The sequence below is a fragment of the Trachemys scripta genome, chromosome 2 (assembly GCF_013100865.1).
Source record: "Trachemys scripta elegans isolate TJP31775 chromosome 2, CAS_Tse_1.0, whole genome shotgun sequence".
Classification (NCBI taxonomy): Eukaryota; Metazoa; Chordata; order Testudines; family Emydidae; genus Trachemys; species Trachemys scripta.
In genome coordinates this window covers 259,351,545-259,374,833 of record NC_048299.1, presented here as the reverse complement: position 1 = coordinate 259,374,833, position 23,289 = coordinate 259,351,545, and the positions used below count along the sequence as shown (strand labels likewise).

Here is a 23,289-nt window from a genome sequence, read left to right as displayed (position 1 = left end):
AATCCTTGTCTACATACAATGGTCTAAAATTGACTGTTCCTTTCACTACTGCATAAGGGGCCAGTTCTGTGGGCATTTGCTCATATGGGTGGCTTTGCTCACCTGACCAGTCCTACTGATCTCACATGGCTGGTAGCTCATGTGCATGGGTCTTAGCAGACATTTACATGAACAGCCTCATGGACTTCAACAAAAGTACTCACTTCAGTAAATGTAAGTGTGTGTAAGCATTTGATGGACCAGGACCTAAGTTTTAAAATTGAAATACTTTTATATGTAGCAGAAATCTTGTGCTACTGCTACCATATTAATTTCAATCAGACACATTATTTAAAGGTTCCACTGACATTGTTTCAGTGCCAATACGGAGATTGGGTCAAACTATGATTTCTTTGTGAATGGAAACATTTACTTAAAACTAAATCATACCTAAGGGTACTAAAATGAAGAGAGTGTGTGAGTGTGTGTGTGTGTGTGTGTAATATTAGATTCATACACACACACACTCCACTTCTTATAGATCACATATTATACACTCTCCGCTACATATGCATACACACTTTCATTTTCTCCAGATTAAACAATCGATAGATCCACAGTGATAAAATATTTTCTTGTAAAATAAGGAATAAATAGAAACAGTTATCTGAATTGCTTTATTGTATTCATTTAAATACTGAATGAGTCAGTATTCTGATTTTAAAATGTTATGTATGTGGGTTGATTCTTCTGATTCAAGCTAAATTACTTAAGAAAGCTTTCTTTGCTGTTGTTAAACATTTATTCATAGCTCTCTGCTTTCATAGCATTTTAGCTTCCTGAAGCTCCGATCCTGCAAGCAGAGCCATGCAGACAAAAGAGTCTGCCTGTGCTGAACTCAGTGAAGGATTGCAGCCTATTGCAATTATCTTGTTTAGATCAGATAACCCTATTGCAATTATCTTTTTACAATCCATATACATTGACACACAGAGTAAATACAGAAAATACATAGCATATAGCAGTTGCAGAGTGTTAGGTGAACAAACAACAGGCTAGGGCCGAAATGAACAGTCCAGTTCATTCAACCCCACTCAGGAGTGCTGCCAGCTTTTCTGTTGCCCTAGGCGGCGGAAGGTCCCACTGCCGAAATGCCGCCGCGGTCACCGCCCCCCAAATGTAGCGCCCTAGGCGACTGCCTAGGTTGCCTAATGGGTTGCACCGGCCCTGGTCCCACTGGAGGGCTCAATTATATGACAGCTTACAAAGCTCCAGAATACTATACTAAGAGCTGGTCACAAAAACTTCAATAAAATCATATTCTGTAGAAATATGCACTTCTATCAAAATGCTTAAAAATTGAGTCAATTTCACTGGAATTTTATCTAAGGAAAAAAAGGGGGGAAAGTTCTGACAAGATGTTTTGACATTTTCAGAATAAAAAGTTTTGATTTTTTGTTTTGAATTTTTTAAATTTTATATTGTGTATTATACAATATATTTTTAAAAGATGAAATTAGAACAAAACATTTAGATTTTGCTGATACAAAATGTTTTGATCAACCTGAAACTAACATGTTTTGGAATTTCCTTTGTGGAGAATTTCAAAATTTTCAATTTTTGTTCCAATTTAGAATTAAACCAAATTTTGAAATCCCGAAATCTTTTGCAAAACCAATTTATCCACAGCTGTAACCAGACATTCCCATTGTTCATATGTAAGACCGACAGAACCCAGTCATAGGCGGGTGGGATCGAACTGGGGATCTCTGGAGCTTAGTGTATGAGCCTCTACTGCATGAGCTAAAAGTCAACTGGCTGTTAGCTAAGGCTGTAGAGAAGACTCATTAATCTCTTTCTCTCTCTCTAAGTGGTGTCAGTGCCACTAGACGGGACAGAACACCACCCCCAGGAGGAGTGTGGGTTACACATGCACAAGGTTTTACTACAGTAGTTACTGTACTGTTACTATATCTGTAACATTTACAGTAAATTAATCTTGGCTCTACTTCAGTAATGCTAACATTTGAATGTGTTGCTTATTTTAATGGTCAGAGCTCCAGAGTGTTTAATAATTTGCTATTTTTTAGGATTTGGCTCAAAATCTTCCAGGGTCAGTTTAGCCTTCCTGATGCTAGATTTTCTTGAATTAGTGCCACCATTTTCCTCTTATTGGCAAAGGAAAACAAAAGTATTATTAATTCATTATGGGTGGAAATTTGAAAAGTGCTGACGTGACTTAGGCGCATAAGTTCCATTGGCTATCAATGGAACTTGTGCTCTTAAATCAATTTGACACTCCTGAGAATTCTACCCTATATTCATAAGACCTAGTTCCTTCACAGAAGGAGGGGCTTGAACATTACTCGGCACTTACCTAGCATGAATTGCCATAGAAACATTTGAGAGTTTCTCCTCACAATACTCTTGTGATGTGGGGAAATATTATTATCCCCATTTTACACTGAGGAACTGAGGCAGAGCAAGATGAAGGGCTTGTCTTCACTACCGGGGTAAGTCAACCCAAGTTATGCTATGAATAACGTAGCTGGAGTTAACGTAGCTTAGGTTGATTTACCGTGATGTCATCACCGTGCTGCGTCGATGGGAGATGCTCTCCTGTCGACTTACCTTAATCTTCTCGGCGAGATGGACATAAGAACATAAGAATGGCCATACTGGGTCAGACCAAAGGTCCATCTCGCGCAGTATCCTGTCTACCGACAGTGGCCAATGCCAGGTGCCCCAGAGGGAGTGAACCTAACAGGTAATGATCAAGTGATCTCTCTCCTGCCATCCATCTCCACCTTCTGACAAACAGAGTCTAGGGACACCATTCCTTACCCATCATGGCTAATAGCCATTAATGGACTTAATCTCCATGAATTTATCCAGTTCTCTTTTAAACTCTGTTATAGTCCTAGCCTTCACAACCTCCTCAGGTAAGGAGTTCCAAAAGATGATTGTGCGCTGTGTGAAGAAGAACTTTCTTTTATTTGTTTTAAACCTGCTGCCTATTAATTTCATTTGGTGATCCCCAGTTCTTGTATTATGGGAATAAGTAAATAACTTTTCCATATCTACTTTCTCCACATCACTCATAATTTTATATACCTCTATCATATCCCCCCTTAGTCTCCTCTTTTCCAAGCTGAAAAGTCCTAACCTCTTTAATCTCTCCTCATATGAGACCCTCTCCAAACCCTCCAAAGTCTCTAAGGTGCCACAAGTACTCCTGTTCTTTTTGAGGATACAGACTAACACGGCTGCTACCCTGAAACCTAATTATTTTAGTTGCCCTTCTCTGAACCTTTTCTAGTGCCAGTATATCTTTTTTGAGATGAGGAGACCACATCTCTGTAGTACCGGAGTCGACCAGAGAGTGCTCTGATGTCGATTTAGCAGCAGCATCAAGCTCCCCGGTAATGAAAACACGCTCTAAGGCTCAGATTTTCAAAGGTATTTAGGTGCCCAACTCCCACTGATTTAAACTGAAATGGGACTGAGGTATCTAAATACCCTTGATCTAGAGCTAAGTGATTTGCCCAAAGTCAGAGTTTTCTGAGTCCCCAGTCCAATGTGCCTTTAACCACAAGGCCAACCTTCCTCTCTTAATGGGACTGCTTAGATAACTGCTACTCAACATCAATAAGAGGGTCAGACCTGGACCTTTAAAGACTGGTGACTGGACATTTTCTTGCTGTTGTCTACAGAGGCATATATACACATATAAAAACACATATTAGGGACCGATTAGATAATATTAATAAGAAAAGGAATTATGTCTTGAGCTGCATGATTACAATCTTATATAAGTTGCCATATTTTCCATATGAACACAACTAAATATTTCAGTGAGTGGGTTGCTGGTTGAATGACTTATCTTTTATAGATTTCTAGATTCCAACAAAAGCCACCATTTCTTTCCCTTTCCCCTTACAAAGACCTCTTTAATTCCAAACTTTTTTGAGTTTGCCTTTGTCTGTTACTACTGGAATGTGGCCACAAAAGTTGTTCTGTTTAATTGTCTTTAGAGGCAGGATATTCAGTCATCATCATCCATAAGCCTGAGGCCTAAAGACCTTTTCCCCCCACAGAAATCTATTCTTTGAGTAAATATATTTTTGACTGGACTACGTTTTTAAATACAATCAAAAGTGATACATTTTAAATATGAACCTCAGTCCCATTCAAACCAAGCCTTGGGTTTAAGGTTGAGACAGTTCAAAGAGAATGCGCTGCATTGACTATACAGCTGATAAGTTGAAATACTTCCACGTCCCACAAACTTTCCCCTCCAACAACGAAATCCAACCATAGAAGACATGATGAAATCCTGGCACTACTGAAGTCAATAGTAAAACTTATATTGATTCAATAGGGCCAGAACCTCACCCAAAGGGAATGTCCATTTTAGAAGATTTGGACAGATAAGGATAAAACTTAGATATAAATCAATTATTTAAAAATGGTTCCCTCCCCAGGTCATTTAAAAAAAATAATTTGCAATAGAGAAAAGCAGATTAAAAATATATGTAAACATCTGCTCAATTTAAATTGGGATAAGAACTTAACAACCAAGAACATTCAGCATCTGGGATCCCTACTGTTACCCTTAATGAACAAGTATTAGTATCAATAATTATTAATTGAAAACATCCAAGGACTCTGCATATATGTTAAGGCTGGCATGGAGCAAGACCTAGTGGGAGTCAGACACAGAGGGCCAGATCCTCAGCCAGCATAAATCAGTGGAGTTCCATTGGCACCAAGGCAGCTATGCTGATTTACACCAGCTGAGGATCAGGCCCAGAACCGGGAAGCTAGCTAAAAGTCAGACTTGCCTGCCTTTGGATTAAATACCTCGTAGAACTTGTTCTGTTCTTAGTAGTTGGAAATTTTGATTCTATACTTGTGTCTGATTTGAGAATTTCACAATTTTATGTCAGCATGGAGTGGAGCTACCCACCCGCTCCGCCTCTAAGCACAAAGCCCCAAATGGACCTCTCCTGCCCAGCCACATGGGCTGAGAGATGAAGCAGTAACACCTCCAGGGGGCAGAACTACCCCCAACCCTGAGATCCTGCAGACCCCAATTGCACTTTCCGAAACTTGGGTTACGATTGCTCCAGAGTGGTAGTGGCTGTGTTGGTGGGGGAATCTTTATTGCCTCAGGAACCCTGACGATGTCAGCAGTCTGGATTCTGTGAGCTATTTTGTGGGATAAGGAGATTGATTACTGGGTTTGGAAAAGCAAGATCCCTGAGCAGGGGGTCTGGTGACAGGTAATCCCCAGTAGCACCTTCACAGTCCTGCCTACGTGGCACCTGAGAATATTCTTCATAATGGAGCAAAGGAATGCTTGTACTCTTCCACCTGACATCGGCAGGGACCCATCCCTTCCCCCTGGACAGCAGCAGAGACAATGGGAGATTGCTCAGGGCTCTGGTAGCTGCTCAGCTCTGCCAGAGCCGGCTCCAGGGTTTTTGCTGCCCCAAGCGGCGGTGAAAAAAAAAAAAAGCCACGATTGGCGGCACTTCGGCAGCAGCTCCACTGCGCTGCTTTCTTCTTCGGCGGCACTTTGGCAGCAGGCCCTTCCCTCCGAGAGGGACCGAGGAACCCACTGCCGAATTGCCGCTGAAGAGCTGGATGTGCCGCCCCTTCCCCTGGGCTGCCCCAAGCACCTGCTTGCTGCGCTGGTGCCTGGAGCTGGCCCTGAGCTCTGCGTGGGGGCAGGCACCACAAGGGAAAGGGGAAGTGAGTGGAGGGAAGGACCCAATCTACTTCTTCAGGCTCTGGAAGATCATTTATATTTTTAAATACTTGAATGTTGACTATTTTCAAAGAAGCTAGGAATGCTGGGAGAGGCGCCCGTGGAGACAGTCTGTGTAAAACCAAAGCATTTATATAAAATCAATGGGAAGCAAATCTATGGCCAGGCAAATGTTAAAGGGCCACAAGGGATTATACACACAGGGAAGCTCAGAATGATCACTGATAATCATGTTTAATGATTTAGGACCCACAAGCTATGCATATTATTAACTTGTGTAATGAGGGTTATTTGGGGCAACAACCATCCCCTCCTGTACAGTACCTTGCACAGGGGGACTCATTTCTAAGTGTGAGCGAAAAATCTAGTTGTGGAGCTCATTAATCAAAATGATTTTGCCTAGATTGCTGTGAATAACAGGTTTTCACAGAATTTCTATAACATTGTAACTCTGTTGTATCGTAGTTGAGCTCATCCTGTTTCCGCTAAAAACACAAATTTGTGGATATTGCGTGCTCAGCCTTAAGAATTCTCTTATGGTTTAAACATTGCCTTTGTTTCACTTACTGGTGCAGAGTTGTCCCTTTGTCCTCGGGATCTGACCATTCTTCCTAGCACTTCTATCCCATCAGAAGTAATATTTCCTGCTGCATTAATTGTCTTCTCACTCACTTGCTTGCAGTCAATAATAATTTTGGCTGTAGTCTTGCTGATAACAACATGTAACTAGGCAAAAGTAAAGACATTTAAATACACAGAGAGGAGACCACGGAATTTGGGTTACCAGACACAGTGAGCATTTTTAAAAACGAGTTGATGTTATATTAGCTAGTGGAGCTGAGCAAATAATGCATAACAGATAATCCATTCAATGAATTAAGCCTCTTTTTCTGCCTATGGAATATCTGTGAGCAAGTTGCCATCTCCTCACCCCTGTGTAAAGGGCCCATACAAGGATTATTCACCATCTAAGTCCCACTGAGCCCTTGATTTTTGTGCTACTTAGTTGTGTGCAGGCCTTTTCTGAGCCTGTCGCATAGGACTGTCTTTCACCCAAAATGTTTTGCAGATTTACAAAAGACAACTGGACTACCAAAAATAGTAGTAAAATTTACTAAATAATTTGGACGAAATTGTCAAATAAAATCAGTGAGAAAGTTTTACATTCAAAGATCAAAATCCCCTATTGATTCACAGAACAGGAAAGCCCAGGGAGTAGCAGCATAAGCCTCCCCTCACTGCCCCGAGAGCTGTGCTAACGTTCACCCTGATGTCCAACACTAATGGGCCTTGAGGCAGCTGGGCAATACCCAGCACACAGGACTGCTCCAGTCACAACCCATCCTGCACCTTGCACACACACACACACCTTGAGGCACCATCTGTGCCAGGAGCTTTTTTGTGGGAAGAGGTGTGCAGAGCAGTGGGGAAGACTCTCTGTGCTGTGAGTATCATCTGGGAGAGAGGGGCAGTAGCCACAAAACAACTTTGTGGCCACTTTGCTCAGGCCTCGCTGGAACAAAATGATTGCAAGGCACCCACGAACCGGGTCCCTTGTGCCTTTCAAACATCACTAGGCCAGGAGAATCAGCTGAGATAGACAGTGCTTTTTTCCTAATAAAAGATTTGAGCCCCAGAAATAAAAGTGAATAATTAAAGGGATTTCTTTACTCGTATGTGCAGTACAATCCCATCTTAATGTGTTAGGGGTGTCTTCATTTACAGACTTTTAGGAAAATGGTAACTATTAGAACTTAGCCAGAACACCAAGGTAACTACCACTATTCTTGTGGAAGTGCCATGAGATCTATAATCACTATGGAAGGATTACCATTGTGCATCTTTACTATAGATATATAGAATTGGTCAAAAACGGCCAATTGTTTTTTGCAGAAAATTTAAAAAACTGCATTTTTCCTTTTTCCGTGAAACTTTCCAGTTTTCAAATGAAAAGCCATTTATTGTCTAAATCACTTTTCAACCAATTCTAAAACCTAGGTAGAAACAAAAGTGAATAGATATAATGAAGAATGAGACCATGCTTGATATTACCAGCAACACCAATAAAACAAATCCTTTACATATATGAACCTATTATTGCCAAATTGTTCTCTTAACAGCGTTTGGTAGATGACCTGTACGCTGTAAAATACAAGAAATCATTGACAAAAGGGGAATGTATACAAGAAAACCTCAAAATGTGAAAAAGGGAACTCCAAAACCTTTGTTCTGTATGCTTAAAATGCATCTTTCTGTTAGTATAACTAACCTTATGGAAACTTCCGTAGAATATTTTCTTTATTTCAAGGCCTTCAAAAGTAACAGTTTGAAAATCCCCTTTGTAGTCATAATTAAAGAAAATCAGAGTTTTACCATCATCTGTACAATGAGAGAGGGAGAAAAAGAAAATCTCAATATGAGAGGAAAAAACAGATGCATCATTATTTGTAAGAGCAAACACTGTTCTTAGTAACAGATGACAAAACTTTCAAGACAGTCCCTGCCCTAAAGAACTTACAGTCTACAGAGTTATCATTTGTATTTTATGTTCCCCAAACTGAAAATCATGCAGGTATTTATTCTGTTTAAGGAAAGGAAAAGCTGTGTATTAGTACTTTCTAAATCAATGCTTTATCACTACAATGTATAGTTCCTCTGATACAGCATATTTGCAGCTACACTGATAATGTAGCCACTGTAGTCAGTTGGAATCCTTCATTGGAAGCAGCTACAAAATTATACCCCTGGGATAAGTCTTCTCCAAGACTTGGATTTTCAGAAGAACATAAAAAAGAGTTAGGTGTAGAGCTGTGCAGAGGATGAGAATTTTGATTTGAAATCTGACTTCGTTCCAAATTGCAACATAAACTGAAAATTTTGAAATTTCCCATAAAAGAAATGTAAAAAAAAAAAAATCTCAGGTTGATCAAAATATTTTGGTTCCACTTTAATATAATACAAAATTTAAAAAATCATAGTATAATATAACATAATGCAAAAAATTTGAAATATTGTTTCAAAATGAAAAATCAAAATGTTTCATTCTGAAAACATAAAAACAGTATGTTTTGACATTGTCAGAACTTTTCTTCTTGCTTTTCTTCCAAAACAAAATTCAGGTAAAACTGATCTAATTTTGCCAAGAGTTTTGATTTTGATAGAATTCCATATTATGATGAAATAGACTTCTGTCAAAGTTTCTCCAGTCAACTCTAGTTAGGTGCCCAACTCCCATTGAAATTCTGTTAGGGTCCTTTGAAAACCCCATTCCAACTGTCCCATAGATGTAACCCAGATGAAAGGTGCAAGCAGAGCTCTGTGACCAGATGATGTTCAATATCCTCACTGATTTCAGCCCAGTCTATTATAGAAGATGTTTTGAATTGATTTTCAAAAAGCACTAAAAGCTTACCACATTCCGCTAGCCGCTATTTCAAGGCACCAGGTGTTTCTATGAAGTCATGAAAGCATTCTTGTTTTGTGTTTATAGCTAGAGTTGGGTTTATAGCTAGAGTCTATAGAGTTTATAGCAAGGGTTGAGTTACTTCTTGACTACTATCTTAATCACGGATATGAGATTAGAACACACAACAAGGAATGCTACAGTGTCTTTCATGATCACCATACATGGTTTCTAACTTTCATACATTCATGCTGTATCTGACTGTCAATTGTGGAACTCGGCAACATATTGGTTAGACCCTTAAGGTATGTCTACACTGCAGTTAGACACCCACAACTGGCCCGTGCCATGCGACTCAGGCTTGTGGGGCTTGGGCTAACAGGCTGTTTAACTGAGGTGTAGACATTCATGCTCAGGCTGGAGCCCGGGGTGTAGGACCCTGAGAGGTGGGAGGGTCCCAGAGCTTGGGCTGTAGCCCAAGCCCAAACAGCTACACTGTAATTAAACAGCCTTAGCCTGAGCCCCGTGAGCTCGAGTCAGCTGGCACAGGCCAGCCATGGGTGTCTAATTGCAGTACAGCCATACCCTAAGACAGTGGTTTTCGAACTTTTTTTTCTGGTGACCCAGTTGAAGAAAATTGTTGATGCCTGTGCAGGGCCGGTGCAACCTATTAGGCGACCTAGGCGGTCGTCTAGGGCGCTAACATTTGGGGGGCGGCGACTGCAGCGACCGGATCTTCAGCCGCCCCGGTCAGGGGCGGCATTTTGGGGGTGGGACCTTCCGCCGCCTAGGGTGGCATATAAGCTGGCGGCACTCCTGTGCCTGTGACCCAACGGAGCTGGGGATGAGAGGTTTGGGGTGTGGGAGGGGCTCAAGACTGGGGCAGAGGGTTGGGGTGAGGGCTGCAGGGTGGGGCCAGGAATGAGGGGATCGGGGTTTGGGAGGAGGCTCTGGGCTGGGTGTGCAGGCTCTGGGGTGGGGCTGGGGATGAGAGGTTTGGGGTGCAGGAGGGGGCTCTGGGTTTGGGGAGGACTCAGGGCTTCGGTCAGGGGGATTGGGTGTGGGAGAGGTTCAGGGCTCTGGGGTTTCTTTCCTGCCCTGGCACCACGGACCGCGCTACCTCCAGAAGCAGCCAGCAGCAGGTCCAGCTCCTAGGCGGAGGCGCGCAAACGGCTCCGTGTGGCTCTTACCCGCAGGCACCGCCTCCCCAAGCTCCCATTGGCCAGGAACCAGCCAATGGGAGTGCGGAGCCAGTGCTCAGGGCGGTGGCAGCGCACAGAGCCCTATGGGCTCCCTGCCTAGGAGCTGAACTTGCCGCTGGCCACTTCCAGAGCACAGGACGGTGTCAGAACAGGTACAGACTAGCCTGCCATAGCCAGGCAGCACGGCTATGGGACTTTTAACAGCCCAGACAGTGGCTCTGGCCAGAGCCGCCACGACCCAGTGCCTTACATTCCGTGACCCAGTACTGGGCGCGACCCACAGTTTGAAAACCACTGCCCTAAGAGACCTGGCTTCAATTCCCTGTTCCACCACAGATTTCCTATGTAATCTTGGGAAAGTCACCTGAGCCCAGATTTTTAAAGGTGTTTAGACACTGCAGTGCTCAGTGTTCCAATGCCTAACTGATTAAGGAGCCTGTCTGATTTTTAAAGGGATTTAGGCACTTAATCGCTCAATGACTTTTGAAAAACAGACTTAGGCATTGCAACACTAAGTCTAATTTTCAAAAGTCATTTAGAGATTAAGTGCCTATATCTCTTTGAAAATCAGACAGGCTCCTAAATCAGCTAAGCATTGCAATGCTGAGCCCAGCAATGTCTAAATAGCTTTAAAAACTTGGGCATTATTTTTTCTAAGAAAGAATGTTACTGATATTTCCATTTTCAAATATTTGGGATGTGCGCCTATACTCTGGTGATGGGAGAAATATAAATAATTAAATAATAATAATGCCTAATTCATCAGTAGATCTCTAAGCACTTACATCATTATCCCAGTTTTACAGATGAGGAACCTGAGACAGACAAATGAAGTGTCTTTCCCAAGGTCACCCAGAAGGCCAGTGGCAGAGCCAGAATACAATTATGGTTTTCTGAGTCCCAGTCCAGTGCTCTATACTAGGGAACATTGCCTTGAGAAATATTCTGATCTCATTGATATTAATCAAAAAGTAATTCTATTACGTACATCCCTGATCCAATGCCAACTGAAATCAATGTGAGTTTTCAAAGTAAATGGGGAGGATTCACATTTCAGTTTCACCCGTGTAAATCCACAGTTACTCCAGATTTTCACCAGTAACTAAGATCCAAATCTGACCAACTGACTCCATCTGAGATTAATATAGGATTCTATCTATAGAAAATCCATTGGAGGCCCACACCTTCACTATGTTGATAATTATCTTATTAATACATTCATTACTTAAACCATCATCAATGCCTAGTTTCAGCATTATTTTTAATCACACATCCCAAGGGGACAAAAAAGCATGCCATAAGATATAAAATACCTACTGTCCAAAATAACTCCAACAAGTGGCTCATATTTTTCATTTAAAATCTCCCACAGAGCAAATGGCTCCTGGGGTGTGTCAGGGAGTATACGGAAGAGAAAAGTAATGGTGTAGTCTGAAGGCAGCCCCTCAGGGTGCAAGTATCTGTAACAAAAAGAATATTCTGTGAACGGAAGTAATCGCAGTAAAGCTGATTTAAAAGCATACTTTATTACTTCAGACTTGTCTTTTGAAATCAAGAACTTGCAGTCATAAGAGACAGGCATCATTTCACCTAGTAGAATCTACTCAACCATGATATAAATTAGAACAATGCTAACCTTGGGATTTTTCCAAATATTTTAATTATAAACTTGATGGTGCTTTACATTTTTTAAGTGATAATCTCTGTTCTACTTTATTTTAATTAAAAACAGCAACCAAAACTCCTTCAGGGGGAGGGCTAGCTCAGTGGTTTGAGCATTGGCCTGCTAAACCCAGGGTTGTGAGTTCAATCTTTGAGGGGGGCCATTTAAGGATCTGGGGCAAAAAAAATTGGCCCTGCCTAGTGACAGCAGGGGACTGGACTTGATGTCCCTTCCAGCTTTATGAGCTGTGTGTCTCTCTCTATATATGAAAGAGTTTCATTTTAGAAACTGAGGGCCTAATCCTGAGTTCAGTGGGAATTGAAGGGGCTTATGATCAAGCCATGAATTATATTAAAAACTATATTTTTAAAATGCATTTTGATACTCTTAAATTTAGTATGTGATGAAAATATAAATGAATTGGAAGACCCATTATAATGGACCTTTCCTTTCTAGTTAAACCTCCTTAAACCATTGGTAGATAAGCAACTAACTGGTGACGGAGACTATTTTGGGAGCTTTATAATTATGTTTAGAATGTATTTTATAAATATAGAAGCCAACATTTTAAACAGTCCAGTCAAAAAGGACTTCACATATAAAGATGAAATCTACTCATAGCTAGAAATGGGCAGATATTTTTGGCAAGTAGTTTATTTACCAAAAAATGCATTCATCAGTCAAAGAAAACTATTTGTGAACTCAGGTAAAATTTGGCAAATGGTTTCAGCTGACTAAAAAAAAAATTTAAAAAAGCTGAAATAGTTCATTTTGACATTTTTGAAAGGAAATGTTTTGATGTCTTATTTTGAAGTGACATTTCATTTCTAAATGTAGCTAGATTAAAAAAAACTAAAAAGGGTAAAACTCGTCCAAAAATGTGTAAAAAAAAAAAAAAAAAGTCATTTGAGGTTTAATACAAAATTATTATTCTTTGGGTTTTTAGTTTCATTGAAAAAAAAATCAGTTTTGGTTAACCCACAATGAATTTTCTTTTGGCTTTTTCTGTTTGGCCATCAAACCAAAAAATCAGTTATTCACTCAGCTCTTTTGAAAGCCTCTCAGAATTTTTTCAGAAGAGCAGTGACGTTCATAATAGAAGAGAGGTTTGTTATTTTATTTCATTTCCTAAAGTTTGGGTTTGTTATTCTACACTAAGCTTTTATTTAAGCTCTGACAAATCTTAAGCAGGGACAAAAGGAAAATGAGAGGTCCAAGATTAATGCACTAACTGGCTCTAAATTGGAAATATGCATTGTTAGTCTGATTTGTAAAACATGTATAGATGCATTAAACTACATTATGTGGGGGGAAAGTTACTGATAAGTCTAACTTCCCACTGGTCCCAGTGCTACTTTGGAAATTGTGTGCTTTTGGATACTGTGCTTATTTTTGGAAGAAAACAGCATAAAAATTCAATAATCATAATCTATACAACTCACATATGGGATGCATTAGTACATTCTCTCTGCGTATGTGTGTGCACAATTCTTAGGCAAAGTCCTGCTCTTAGATCCACTCTCTGAAGCCCTTACCAGCAATATGTTTTGTATTGTGTATTCATCACTCAAACCCCAGCCGAAGTGGGAAGTCATGAAGATTGACATGAATACAGATTTCATGAGAGACCAGGACAAGGTAAAGATGAATTCTGGCAATATGCCAGTGGTGCTGAAGGCAGATTTGCATATATGGGAGATGAAGAACATATAAAACATTGCGTGCCAAGAGTCTCTCAAAGATTTCAGTTTAGGAGAGTGATGGTAAAGTCAGAGATAAGACACAAAGGACCATTTTGTCAGGAGGACAGTTTTGTTCTTCAAAGTACTCAGCGTAAGAAGTTACAGCATTTGTGGAAGTTGATAGAGTCAAGACAGGGTGGTAAATAAGAAATACAATGTTCAGACACTGAATCATAGAATCATAGAATATCAGAGTTGGAAGGGACCTCAAGAGGTCATCTAGTCCAACCCCCTGCTCAAAGCAGGACCAATTCCCAGCTAAATCATCCCAGCCAGGGCTTTGTCAAGCCGGGCCTTAAAAACCTCCAAGGAAGGAGACTCCACCACCTCCCTAGGTAACGCATTCCAGTGTTTCACCACCCTCCTAGTGAAATAGTTTTTCCTGATATCCAACCTGGACCTCCCCCACTGCAACTTGAGACCATTGCTCCTTGTTCTGTCATCTGCCATCACTGAGAACAGCCGAGCTCCATCCTCTTTGGAACCCCCCTTCAGGTAGTTGAAGGCTGCTATCAAATCCCCCCTCATTCTTCTCTTCTGGAGACTAAACAATCCCAGTTCTCTCAGCCTCTCCTCATAAGTCATGTGCTCCAGACCCCTAATCATTTTTGTTGCCCTCCGCTGGACTCTTTCCAATTTTTCCACATCCTTCTTGTAGTGTGGGGCCCAAAACTGGACACAGTATTCCAGATGAGGCCTCACCAATGTCGAATAAAGGGGAACGATCACATTCCTCGATCTGCTGGCAATGCCCCTACTTATACAGCCCAAAATGCCGTTAGCCTTCTTGGCAACAAGAGCACACTGTTGACTCATATCCAGCTTCTCGTCCACTGTGACCCCTAGGTCCTTTTCAGCAGAACTGCTACCTAGCCATTCGGTCCCTAGTCTGTAGCAGTGCATGGGATTCTTCCGTCCTAAGTGCAGGACTCTGCACTGTCCTTGTTGAACCTCATCAGGTTTTTTTCTGCCCAATCCTCTAATTTGTCTAGGTCCCTCTGTATCCGATCCCTACCCTCTAGTGTATCTACCACGCCTCCTAGTTTAGTGTCATCTGCAAACTTGCTGAGAGTGCAGTCCACACCATCCTCCAGATCATTAATAAAGATATTAAACAAGTGGAAGGTCGAAGTACATTAGAACAGAATAAAAGTGATGACCTAGGATGAAGTTAACAATATGGTACCCCAGAGTGAAAAATATATGGAGAACTGGACAGGGTCAAAAACAGAATCTTACAGTATTCAAAATCGGACAAGGAGAGGTAGAACTGAAACCAAGAGGGAGTGCAGTGGAGACATCAGGTTTTTGCATGCAGTGCTCAGAGAAGGGAGAGAGATCCATAATATTCAATGTCACAATGAGATCAGATGAGATGGGGGCGGCGGGGGGGGGAGATATCTCTGAGCCATACCTGTAAGAAGGCCTTAACAACACAGAGAAAGACAATCTCAGTACCGTGCAAAGGGTTGAAAACACAGTGAAGCAGTCAGGAAGGTTATGCTGCTGAGGTAGCCAGAGAAGTAAGGGAAGAGCATGTTGGTCTCCACGTTCTTCTGCCATGGAAATGCTAAGTCTAAAATGAGTGATATCCTGCACTGGGCATTAGCACCATTTATATATTAATACTTACTTGGTAGGCTGGGAAACTAAGGCATCTTTATGCAGTCTGTAACACGGATAAGCATTAAAAGTACCAGGTTCCATAGATACTCCTTCCACTGTTGAAAACTCCTTTTCAACCAAACCAAACATTTCCATCATTTTAAATCCTGGAAAGAAAAAAAAATACTAAAAATATCACTTTAAATGTATTATGTTAAGGGACAAACTGAGCTACATAAAGGAGCTTCATATCACCATGTGGTTAACAGCTGTTATTATAAACGAAAGTAATTTATTACCTACAGGTGTGCATCTCAGTAAATGAAAATGATTCCATAAATGCAGAATCTATGATCACAATACCGTACCTGCTAAACTGTTGCCATCCTTATATACCAATGGGCAGGCTGGAAAAAATTAAAAATATATTTAAACTCAGAAGAGCAGTACATACTTCAATTAAACTATTAAAAATTAAACTAATCTCTCCCAAGGAAGGTCTGCTGGGGAATCAGTAAACAGTGAGGTCTGCATAGCTAGTTCTGGGTATCTGTGAGGCAAACCCATGGCTAGACCAGGGCTGCTGACTCAGCTAGGACTCACCCCCCTCCAGCAGAGCCTGCAGTGACTCAACTCTCAGGCATGCTGCAGCAGCCTATCCCTGGACAGAGCCCATGTCAGATGACCCCAGAGCACAGATATTTCAACTTTACTGCCAGAACCACAAGTAAGTTGGTGCAAGAGCATCACTTGGCTAGGAACCCTCCTGCAGTCTCATGGTGTTACTGACTCTCTAGGCTTCCAGACTGCCCTCAGTCCTGTCCCTGTTCCTTGTCCAAGCCTTGTTCCAGCCTCATCTGTGACCTAATTTGAATGTGCTCCAGCCCTGATCCTGACCTGCTCCAGCCCTGCACCTGCCTCTTAACCCCAGACCTTTGGACTGACTCCAACTCAGCTTCAATCTTCGGCCTGCTTCCAGACTCAGATTACAATCCTGATTTGGCTTGTCTATGGAATCTTTCCCCGACTCTGACCCATAGCCTGTCCGCAGACCCTGGTTTCAGCGTTGCCCTCTTTATGGTCCTGACTCTATGTTTGGAGTCAACCACTGCTCCAACCACCAGACATGACAGCCTAGAGCTCAGAGCCTGTGTGTTCCAACACTAGGTGTTCCAGGCTAGCACCCCAAATTAAAGGGCACATTGAAAATGTAGGCCTGAATGACCAATAAATAATATTGCAGAGCTTGCAAAGTCCTGGTCTAATGATTAGGGCCCTACCAAATTCATGGTCTATTATGGTCAACTTCACGGCCATAGGATTTGAAAATTGGTAAATTTCACATTTTCAGATGTTTATATCTGAAATTTCACAGTTGTAGTCGTGGGGGTCTCGACCCAAAGGAGATTGGTGGCAGGGCGGGATCACAAACCTGAACTCTGAAGGCAGCAACCGCAGAGCTTCCTGCAGCCGCAAGAGGTTCCTAGAGGTGGAGGTGGGTCTGATCCCCCACTCCACCCAGAGCAGCTGTGCAGGGAATGGACAAATCCTGTCCCTCCCTAGCCAGAGCTAGGAGCCCCCATTGTGGGGGCACTTCCAGCAGCACAGGGAAGATCAAACCCACAAGTCTCCTTCAGCTGCAGGAACCTCTGGGGCTGCTGCCCAGTACCAGAGCATCCTGCAGCAGGGGAAGGCACCCGGAGGTGGGTCTGGTCTCCACATACCCCCCAGAGCAGCAGTGCAGGGGATGGATACGTCCTGTCCCCCTCCAGCCCAGCCTGAGCTAGGACCCCCTTTGCTGGGGTGCTCCTAGGAACAAGGGGACATTGGATTTCACGGGGAAGGGCTTACTTCACGGTCCATGATGCGTTTTTCATGGCCATGAAATTGGTAGGGCCCTACTAATGATGCATAATGTTGAAACTGCAACCATCAAGAAGTAGATTGTAAGGGTTAAAAAGGGTGCATAGGAATACAAAGAAAGCAACATTCTTGTGTATTCAGTTCTGGCAGACTGCAGCTCTATGTTCATGTCAGCTACATACAGGCCATTTTCCAGGCATGTATATAATGGAACATAATGAAGGTGTGTATGTATGCAACGTGGATCCTGCTCTCTGACCACAAGCCCTGGCCCAGAAAGTCCCTCCTTTCCTCTAGTCATAGAGGGTCTAGAAGAATGACATCTCCATGACTTTGGAGGAATGCCAGAATTATAGCAGGAAAGTCTTGCTCCACCCTTCCCCTTTGGGCTATAACTTTTCCAGTTTGTGTGCTATATACATACTAGAATTTGGCCCTAGGGAATGCATTTAACAGATGTTGTTTAAATAAGGAATGTTTAGTCAACACTAATCACAGAATAGGTTAAGGGTCTGTAGAAAATAAGAAGTTAGTTAAAAATTGTAGACCAAAATTCTGCTCTCATTTACTCTGCTGTAAATTCAGAGCAACTTCTTTGTGGTCAATGGAATTACTCTGGGTTTACACCAGTATAACAGAGGCCCCTGAATAACTGCAACCAGAACCCCATTAGTCTTGCACCACAATAATATTGTAGCAAAGATACCTGTAGAGATATTAGAAAACTCACTGTATTTTTCAATAGAATAGAAATAAAATTTTTGGAATAGAAAAGTTAATTATATAAAATAAACTCCTTATTTAGCAGGTATTGAATGTTGCATAGGCACAAATACAAATCAAAATAGCTAACTTGCTGATGCAGTTTCACAGACAAAAGTGATCAGCTCATCTTCAATATTCTTAAAGGCATCAAAATCATCCACAAAGAAGACATGTCTTTCACTAGGCTTGCTGCCAATGTTAACTAATTCTGAATAATCTGCATCCGCCACACCAATAGCAAAAATGCTGAAACCTATAAAAGAAAAGGAAATATTCTTGTCATTTGTTCATTCGAAGAGAAGAAATCAAGTACAAACATATCATTTCCTTTGGCTCCTTTCCTAACTAAACGTAAAAGTAGAAAAATTCAGTCCTACTTCTTGTTCAGCCAATAGCTAAGCGAAACCAGTTTGTTTAAATTTACGGGAGATAATGCTGACCACTTCTCAATTACAATGTCACCTGAAAGTGAAAACAGGTGTTCGCATGGCACTGTTGTAGCCGGCGTCGCAAGATATTTACGTGCCAGATGTGCTAAACATTCATATGCCTCTTCATGCTTTGGCCATCATTCCAGAGGACATGCTTCCATGCTGATGACACTCATTAAAAAAATAATGTGTTAATTAGATTTGTGACTGAACTCCTTAGGGGAGAAATGTATGTCTCCTGCTCTGTTTTACCCACATTCTACCATATATTTCATGTTATAGCAGTCTCGGATGATGACCCAGCACATGTTGTTTATTTTAAGAACACTTTCACTGCAAATTTGACAAAATGCAAAGAAGATACCAATATGAAATTTCTAAAGATAGCTACAGCACTCGACTCAAGGTTTAAGAATCTGAAGTGCCTTCCAAAATCTGAGAGGGATGAGGTATGGAGCATGCTTTCAGAAGTCTTAAAAGAGCAACACTCAGATGTGGACACTACAGAACCTGAACCACCAAAAAAGAAAATCAGCCTTCTGCTGGTGGCATCTGACTCAGATAATGAAAATGAACATGCGTCGATCTGCTCTGCTTTGGATCGTTATCTAGCAGAACCCATCATCAGCATGGACACGTGTCCTCTGGAATGGTGGTTGAAGCATCAAGGGACATATGACTCTTTAGCTCATCTGGCATGTAAATATCTTGCGATGCCGGCTACAACAGTGCCTGTTCTCATTTTTGTATTTTGTGTTGTAATTAAAATCAATATATTTGAACATGTAGAAAACATCCAAAAATATTTCAATAAATGGTATTCTATTATTGTTTAACAGCGCGATTAATCACAATTAATTTTTTTAATCGTGTGATTAATCGCGATTCATTTTTTTTAATCTTGATAGCCCTACTGCAGAGGTCTCACTCTTTTAAGAGTGAATATACTGGTTTATTTTCATTTCAGATTAATCAGCAATTAAACCCCAGTGCAGTGGCTCTCAAGGTTTCCAAACTACTGTACCCCTTTCAGGAGTATGATTTGTCTTGCGTACCCCAAGTGTCACCTCAATTAAACAACTTGCTTATAAAATCAGACATCAAAATACAAGTGACACAGCACACTATTACTGACAAATTGCTGACTTTCTCATTTTTACTGTATAATTATAAAATAAATCAATTGGAATATAAATATTGTACTTACATTTCAGTGCATAGTATAGAGAGCAGTATGAACAAGTCATTGTATGAAATTTTAGTTTGTACTGACTTTGCTACTGCTTTTTATGTAGCCTGTTGTAAAACTAGGCAAATATCTAGATGAGTTGATGTAACACCTTCCCTCCCCTCCTCCCCCAGAAGACCTCTGTGTACCCCCGGGAGTACACATACCCTAGGTTCAGAACAACGGCTCTAGTGAGCTCCAGCGCACAATACAGGATATATCTAGTTCATCAATTCTTCAAAATAGTTTGGTTCAGTTTAACTGGAAATCCTTATTTATTTTTGTTAGAGATTGGGGATTTTTGTTGCAGCCCTTCTAAATTTAAAAACTAATGTTATTTTTTAATTCTTTTTTTATTAGTGAGGTGCTGTGCTCAGCTGTGGTTTCAGTGTAAACGCATGCAAAATAAATATAGCATGATTCATTTCTTATGAGTCAATATTTGACATTCAAATGATGCAAGTGGACAACTCAGTGGAGAGCCCATATTGTATTGGGCTACAGGAGCCAGGGACTAGTCAGAGCCCTGTAAAAAACAAACTTAAAAAAAAAATAGTGTGTGCATACTACTTATTGAACCAACAGCCATCATAGACACTTATTTCTGCTATCCAGCCCATCCAGAACCCAAGCCTCCTCTTTGTTCTTTTCCTCATTTATGCACTACCTAGCTCTTTGGGGCAGGGACCATGTGTAAATGTTCTGTGCTGTCCCAAGCACATTCTGGGGCTTGGTACAAATACTAAACAACAATAGTTATAATGTTCATAATCTAATTATTGCGCTCAGAAACCATGGTGATGGGCACCAGTATAAAACCCTGAGATAGGTAGTATAAAAGCTTTAAGATAGTTATTGGAAGATGAGCAGCAGATTAGAAGCAGTACAAGAGTCTATCAAAGGTGCTTCATAAGAGCTCGTCTGGAAGGACAATATAGTTCGGACTGCTTCTAAAAGTGAATTTATCTATCATGGATGACAATATGGACTTGTAGACCCCTCTCCTGAAAATACTGAAGCATGTGAGTAGTCTGCATGATTTTAAAAATATGCACAAAAATTCAGCCAATAATACTAATAACTACAAATAAATTATATAAAATGCTAGTCATTCCCTAGTGGAATTCAGAGTTTCCCAATGTGTGCTGTCTGCTTTACGTCTGACTTGGATTAGATTTGTAAACCCATCTGTGGCAGGAATTATCCATATCTTGTATCTGGGCTTAAACAGCGATTATGAAGATGAAGATGGAGGAGCAGGAAAAACTGAAAATGCAAACATTTCTTAATATATGTGTTACCATCTAGTTGCATCTCTCTGGAGACTTTGTTCACATCATCCTGTGATCGCCCATCAGTAATGACCACCAAAACCTTAGGGATACCCCTTCTTATGCCCGAGGCAGTGGTAAACAAGGCCTCCTGTGCATGCTTAATTGCTTTGCCTAAAACAGAAGAAATTCACTATGAAGGAATCTGGTTCATACTAGATTTTCTGTTAATGCTTAATATACTGATGAAAGAACATAGTCACATATAAATTATTAGGTCAAGATTTTCAAAAACATTTACCTAAAGCCAAGCTTCTAAAGCCATGTTAAGACACCTAAATAGATAGCCTGATATTGAAAAGTGCTGAACACCCAGCAACAAACTCTGACTTCAGTGAGAGTTGGTGTGTGCTTGGCACTTTTGAAAATCAGGCCACTTATATAGATGCATAAATATGGATTTAGGAACCTAATTTTGATCCTGGATTTTGAAAGTCTCAGCTCTTGACCTTTGGCTTCTTAGGTTTAAAAAGATATGGCCAAATCCTCTATCCTAAATGGATTTGGTTGAGATGTGTTGGGTCCTATGGTAGTCAGCACAGACAAAGTCCTCCCCTCCAAGGATGCAAGTAATTCAAAAATGCCAGTGCAGAATTTTCTGGGGAAAATGGAAATGTGTAATTCTGGTCACAGCAGAAGGTCAATGCAGAGCAAGTAGCTGCATGAAATTTCTGTGAAGTCTGAGAAGCTAAACCCTATGGCCCCAAATAACCCTGCCAATACTCAAGCTGAATTTCCTCCTTCTCAGAAAGCTATCTTCAGGGGTGAAACACAAGTCTAGCTAGTATTAGTTATCAGTCCACCTTTTCTCACCACAAAAACCTGAAACCCTCCACTGAGACTTTATTCTCCTCTCTCATAACAAAACAGACCACACCCATTCCTCCCCCATCTGCTGAAACTCACTGCAAATCCCTGCACAACTTCCCTCTCCAGGATGGAGTCTCTCACTTTTCCACCTGCCATTACTTCCCATTCCACCTTCCCCAACCCCACAGCCATTTGCCTTTCACAGACCCATATCCCTTCACTGGTCCCCAGCCCTATAGTTGGGTTAAGGCCCAGAAGTGCAGAGATGCCTCATGTGGGTAGTGCAACCAGGAGATCACCCGGGCTTTCTGGCCATGATAACGTAGGGTATTCAAGTGTCTCGCTTTTCATCCCCACTGCCGACTATCTTCATCCCCACTCTTCTTGCATTAATGTCACATGGCCTTATCCTGACAAACCACTTTGCAAATGGAGGGGTAACTCTGTCCAGAGAATGATCATAAGAAACTGTTTCACAGCATGCAACCTCTCTCACCTGTTTTGGTGTTTCCTCCTTTGTACGCTATTTGCTGAATGGCTTCAAGAAGAGTCTCTTTCGTTTTGTACACATTCAGTTTAAATTCTGTTCTGGGATCATCACTGAACTGAGCTATTGCAACCTGTATACAGAAAACATGCTAGTTAGTAAATACTGCTCTACGTTTAACAAGGGCACGTGAACCAGATCACTTAAAATAAGAGTTGTTTGGACTTTTGCTCCCTCCTTGACATGAAGCCTTTTTAAATTTTTTTTTAAAGATTTCACCACATAAAGTTTAAATTTGTTCTCTGCAGCTTCAGCTGCTGCCTATCACTTTCTGGTATCATTAGGTAGTAAACAGGATGAGGAAGTATTCCCACCTCAGCAAAAGCATTCCCTATCCAGTCCCAGGGCAAAATCCTATACACAGTTGCTCATATATGTATAGTTATTCCCACTCAGAAATAGTTTTACGTGAGTAACAGATTGGGACCAAAACTTAGTACTAGAAATAACATGAGAACCTATTTTTGAGTTATTTCCTCTCCCAAATGTGTTGCTATGTGAGCCCTGCCATGCCTTAAATTAAGGCATGTGTTTCTGTGAGAATGAGGACTATGTTTGTAAAAATAATTTGTTCTGATGTGAATCAGAAATTAAGAGAAAGCAAGGACTAAGTCTTTCTCTGTGTTTGGAAAGTGTCTAACGCCTTTTGGGTGCTATTGTAACCTTAATATTAAAAAGAACAGGAGTACTTGTGGCACCTTAGAGACTAACAAATTTTGTTAGTCTCTAAGGTGCCACAAGTACTCCTGTTCTTTTTAATATTAAGGTTACAATAGCACCCAAAAGGCGTTAGACACTTTCCAAACACAGAGAAAGACTTAGTCCTTGCTTTCTCTTAATTTCTGATTCACATCAGAACAAATTATTTTTACAAACATAGTCCTCATTCTCACAGAAACACATGCCTTAATTTAAGGCATGGCAGGGCTCACATAGCAACACATTTG

The 23,289-nt window shown here is 41.1% G+C and overlaps 1 protein-coding gene across 5 annotated transcripts in view; it reads right to left on the bottom strand.

The window, feature by feature from the left end:
* COL14A1 (collagen type XIV alpha 1 chain) overlaps positions 1-23,289 on the bottom strand; it is a 171,095-nt gene that overhangs the window by 54,717 nt on the left and 93,089 nt on the right. For all 5 annotated transcript variants that reach the window (XM_034763530.1, XM_034763534.1, XM_034763533.1 and 2 more), the window contains 8 exons: positions 22,292-22,415; positions 20,956-21,099; positions 18,084-18,248; positions 15,736-15,774; positions 15,396-15,534; positions 11,675-11,817; positions 8,022-8,131; positions 6,320-6,478 (listed from right to left, as the gene is read on the bottom strand). In XM_034763530.1, the coding sequence (XP_034619421.1) occupies positions 6,320-6,478; positions 8,022-8,131; positions 11,675-11,817; positions 15,396-15,534; positions 15,736-15,774; positions 18,084-18,248; positions 20,956-21,099; positions 22,292-22,415 (1,023 nt within the window). The remainder of the gene's footprint in view (positions 1-6,319; positions 6,479-8,021; positions 8,132-11,674; positions 11,818-15,395; positions 15,535-15,735; positions 15,775-18,083; positions 18,249-20,955; positions 21,100-22,291; positions 22,416-23,289) is intronic.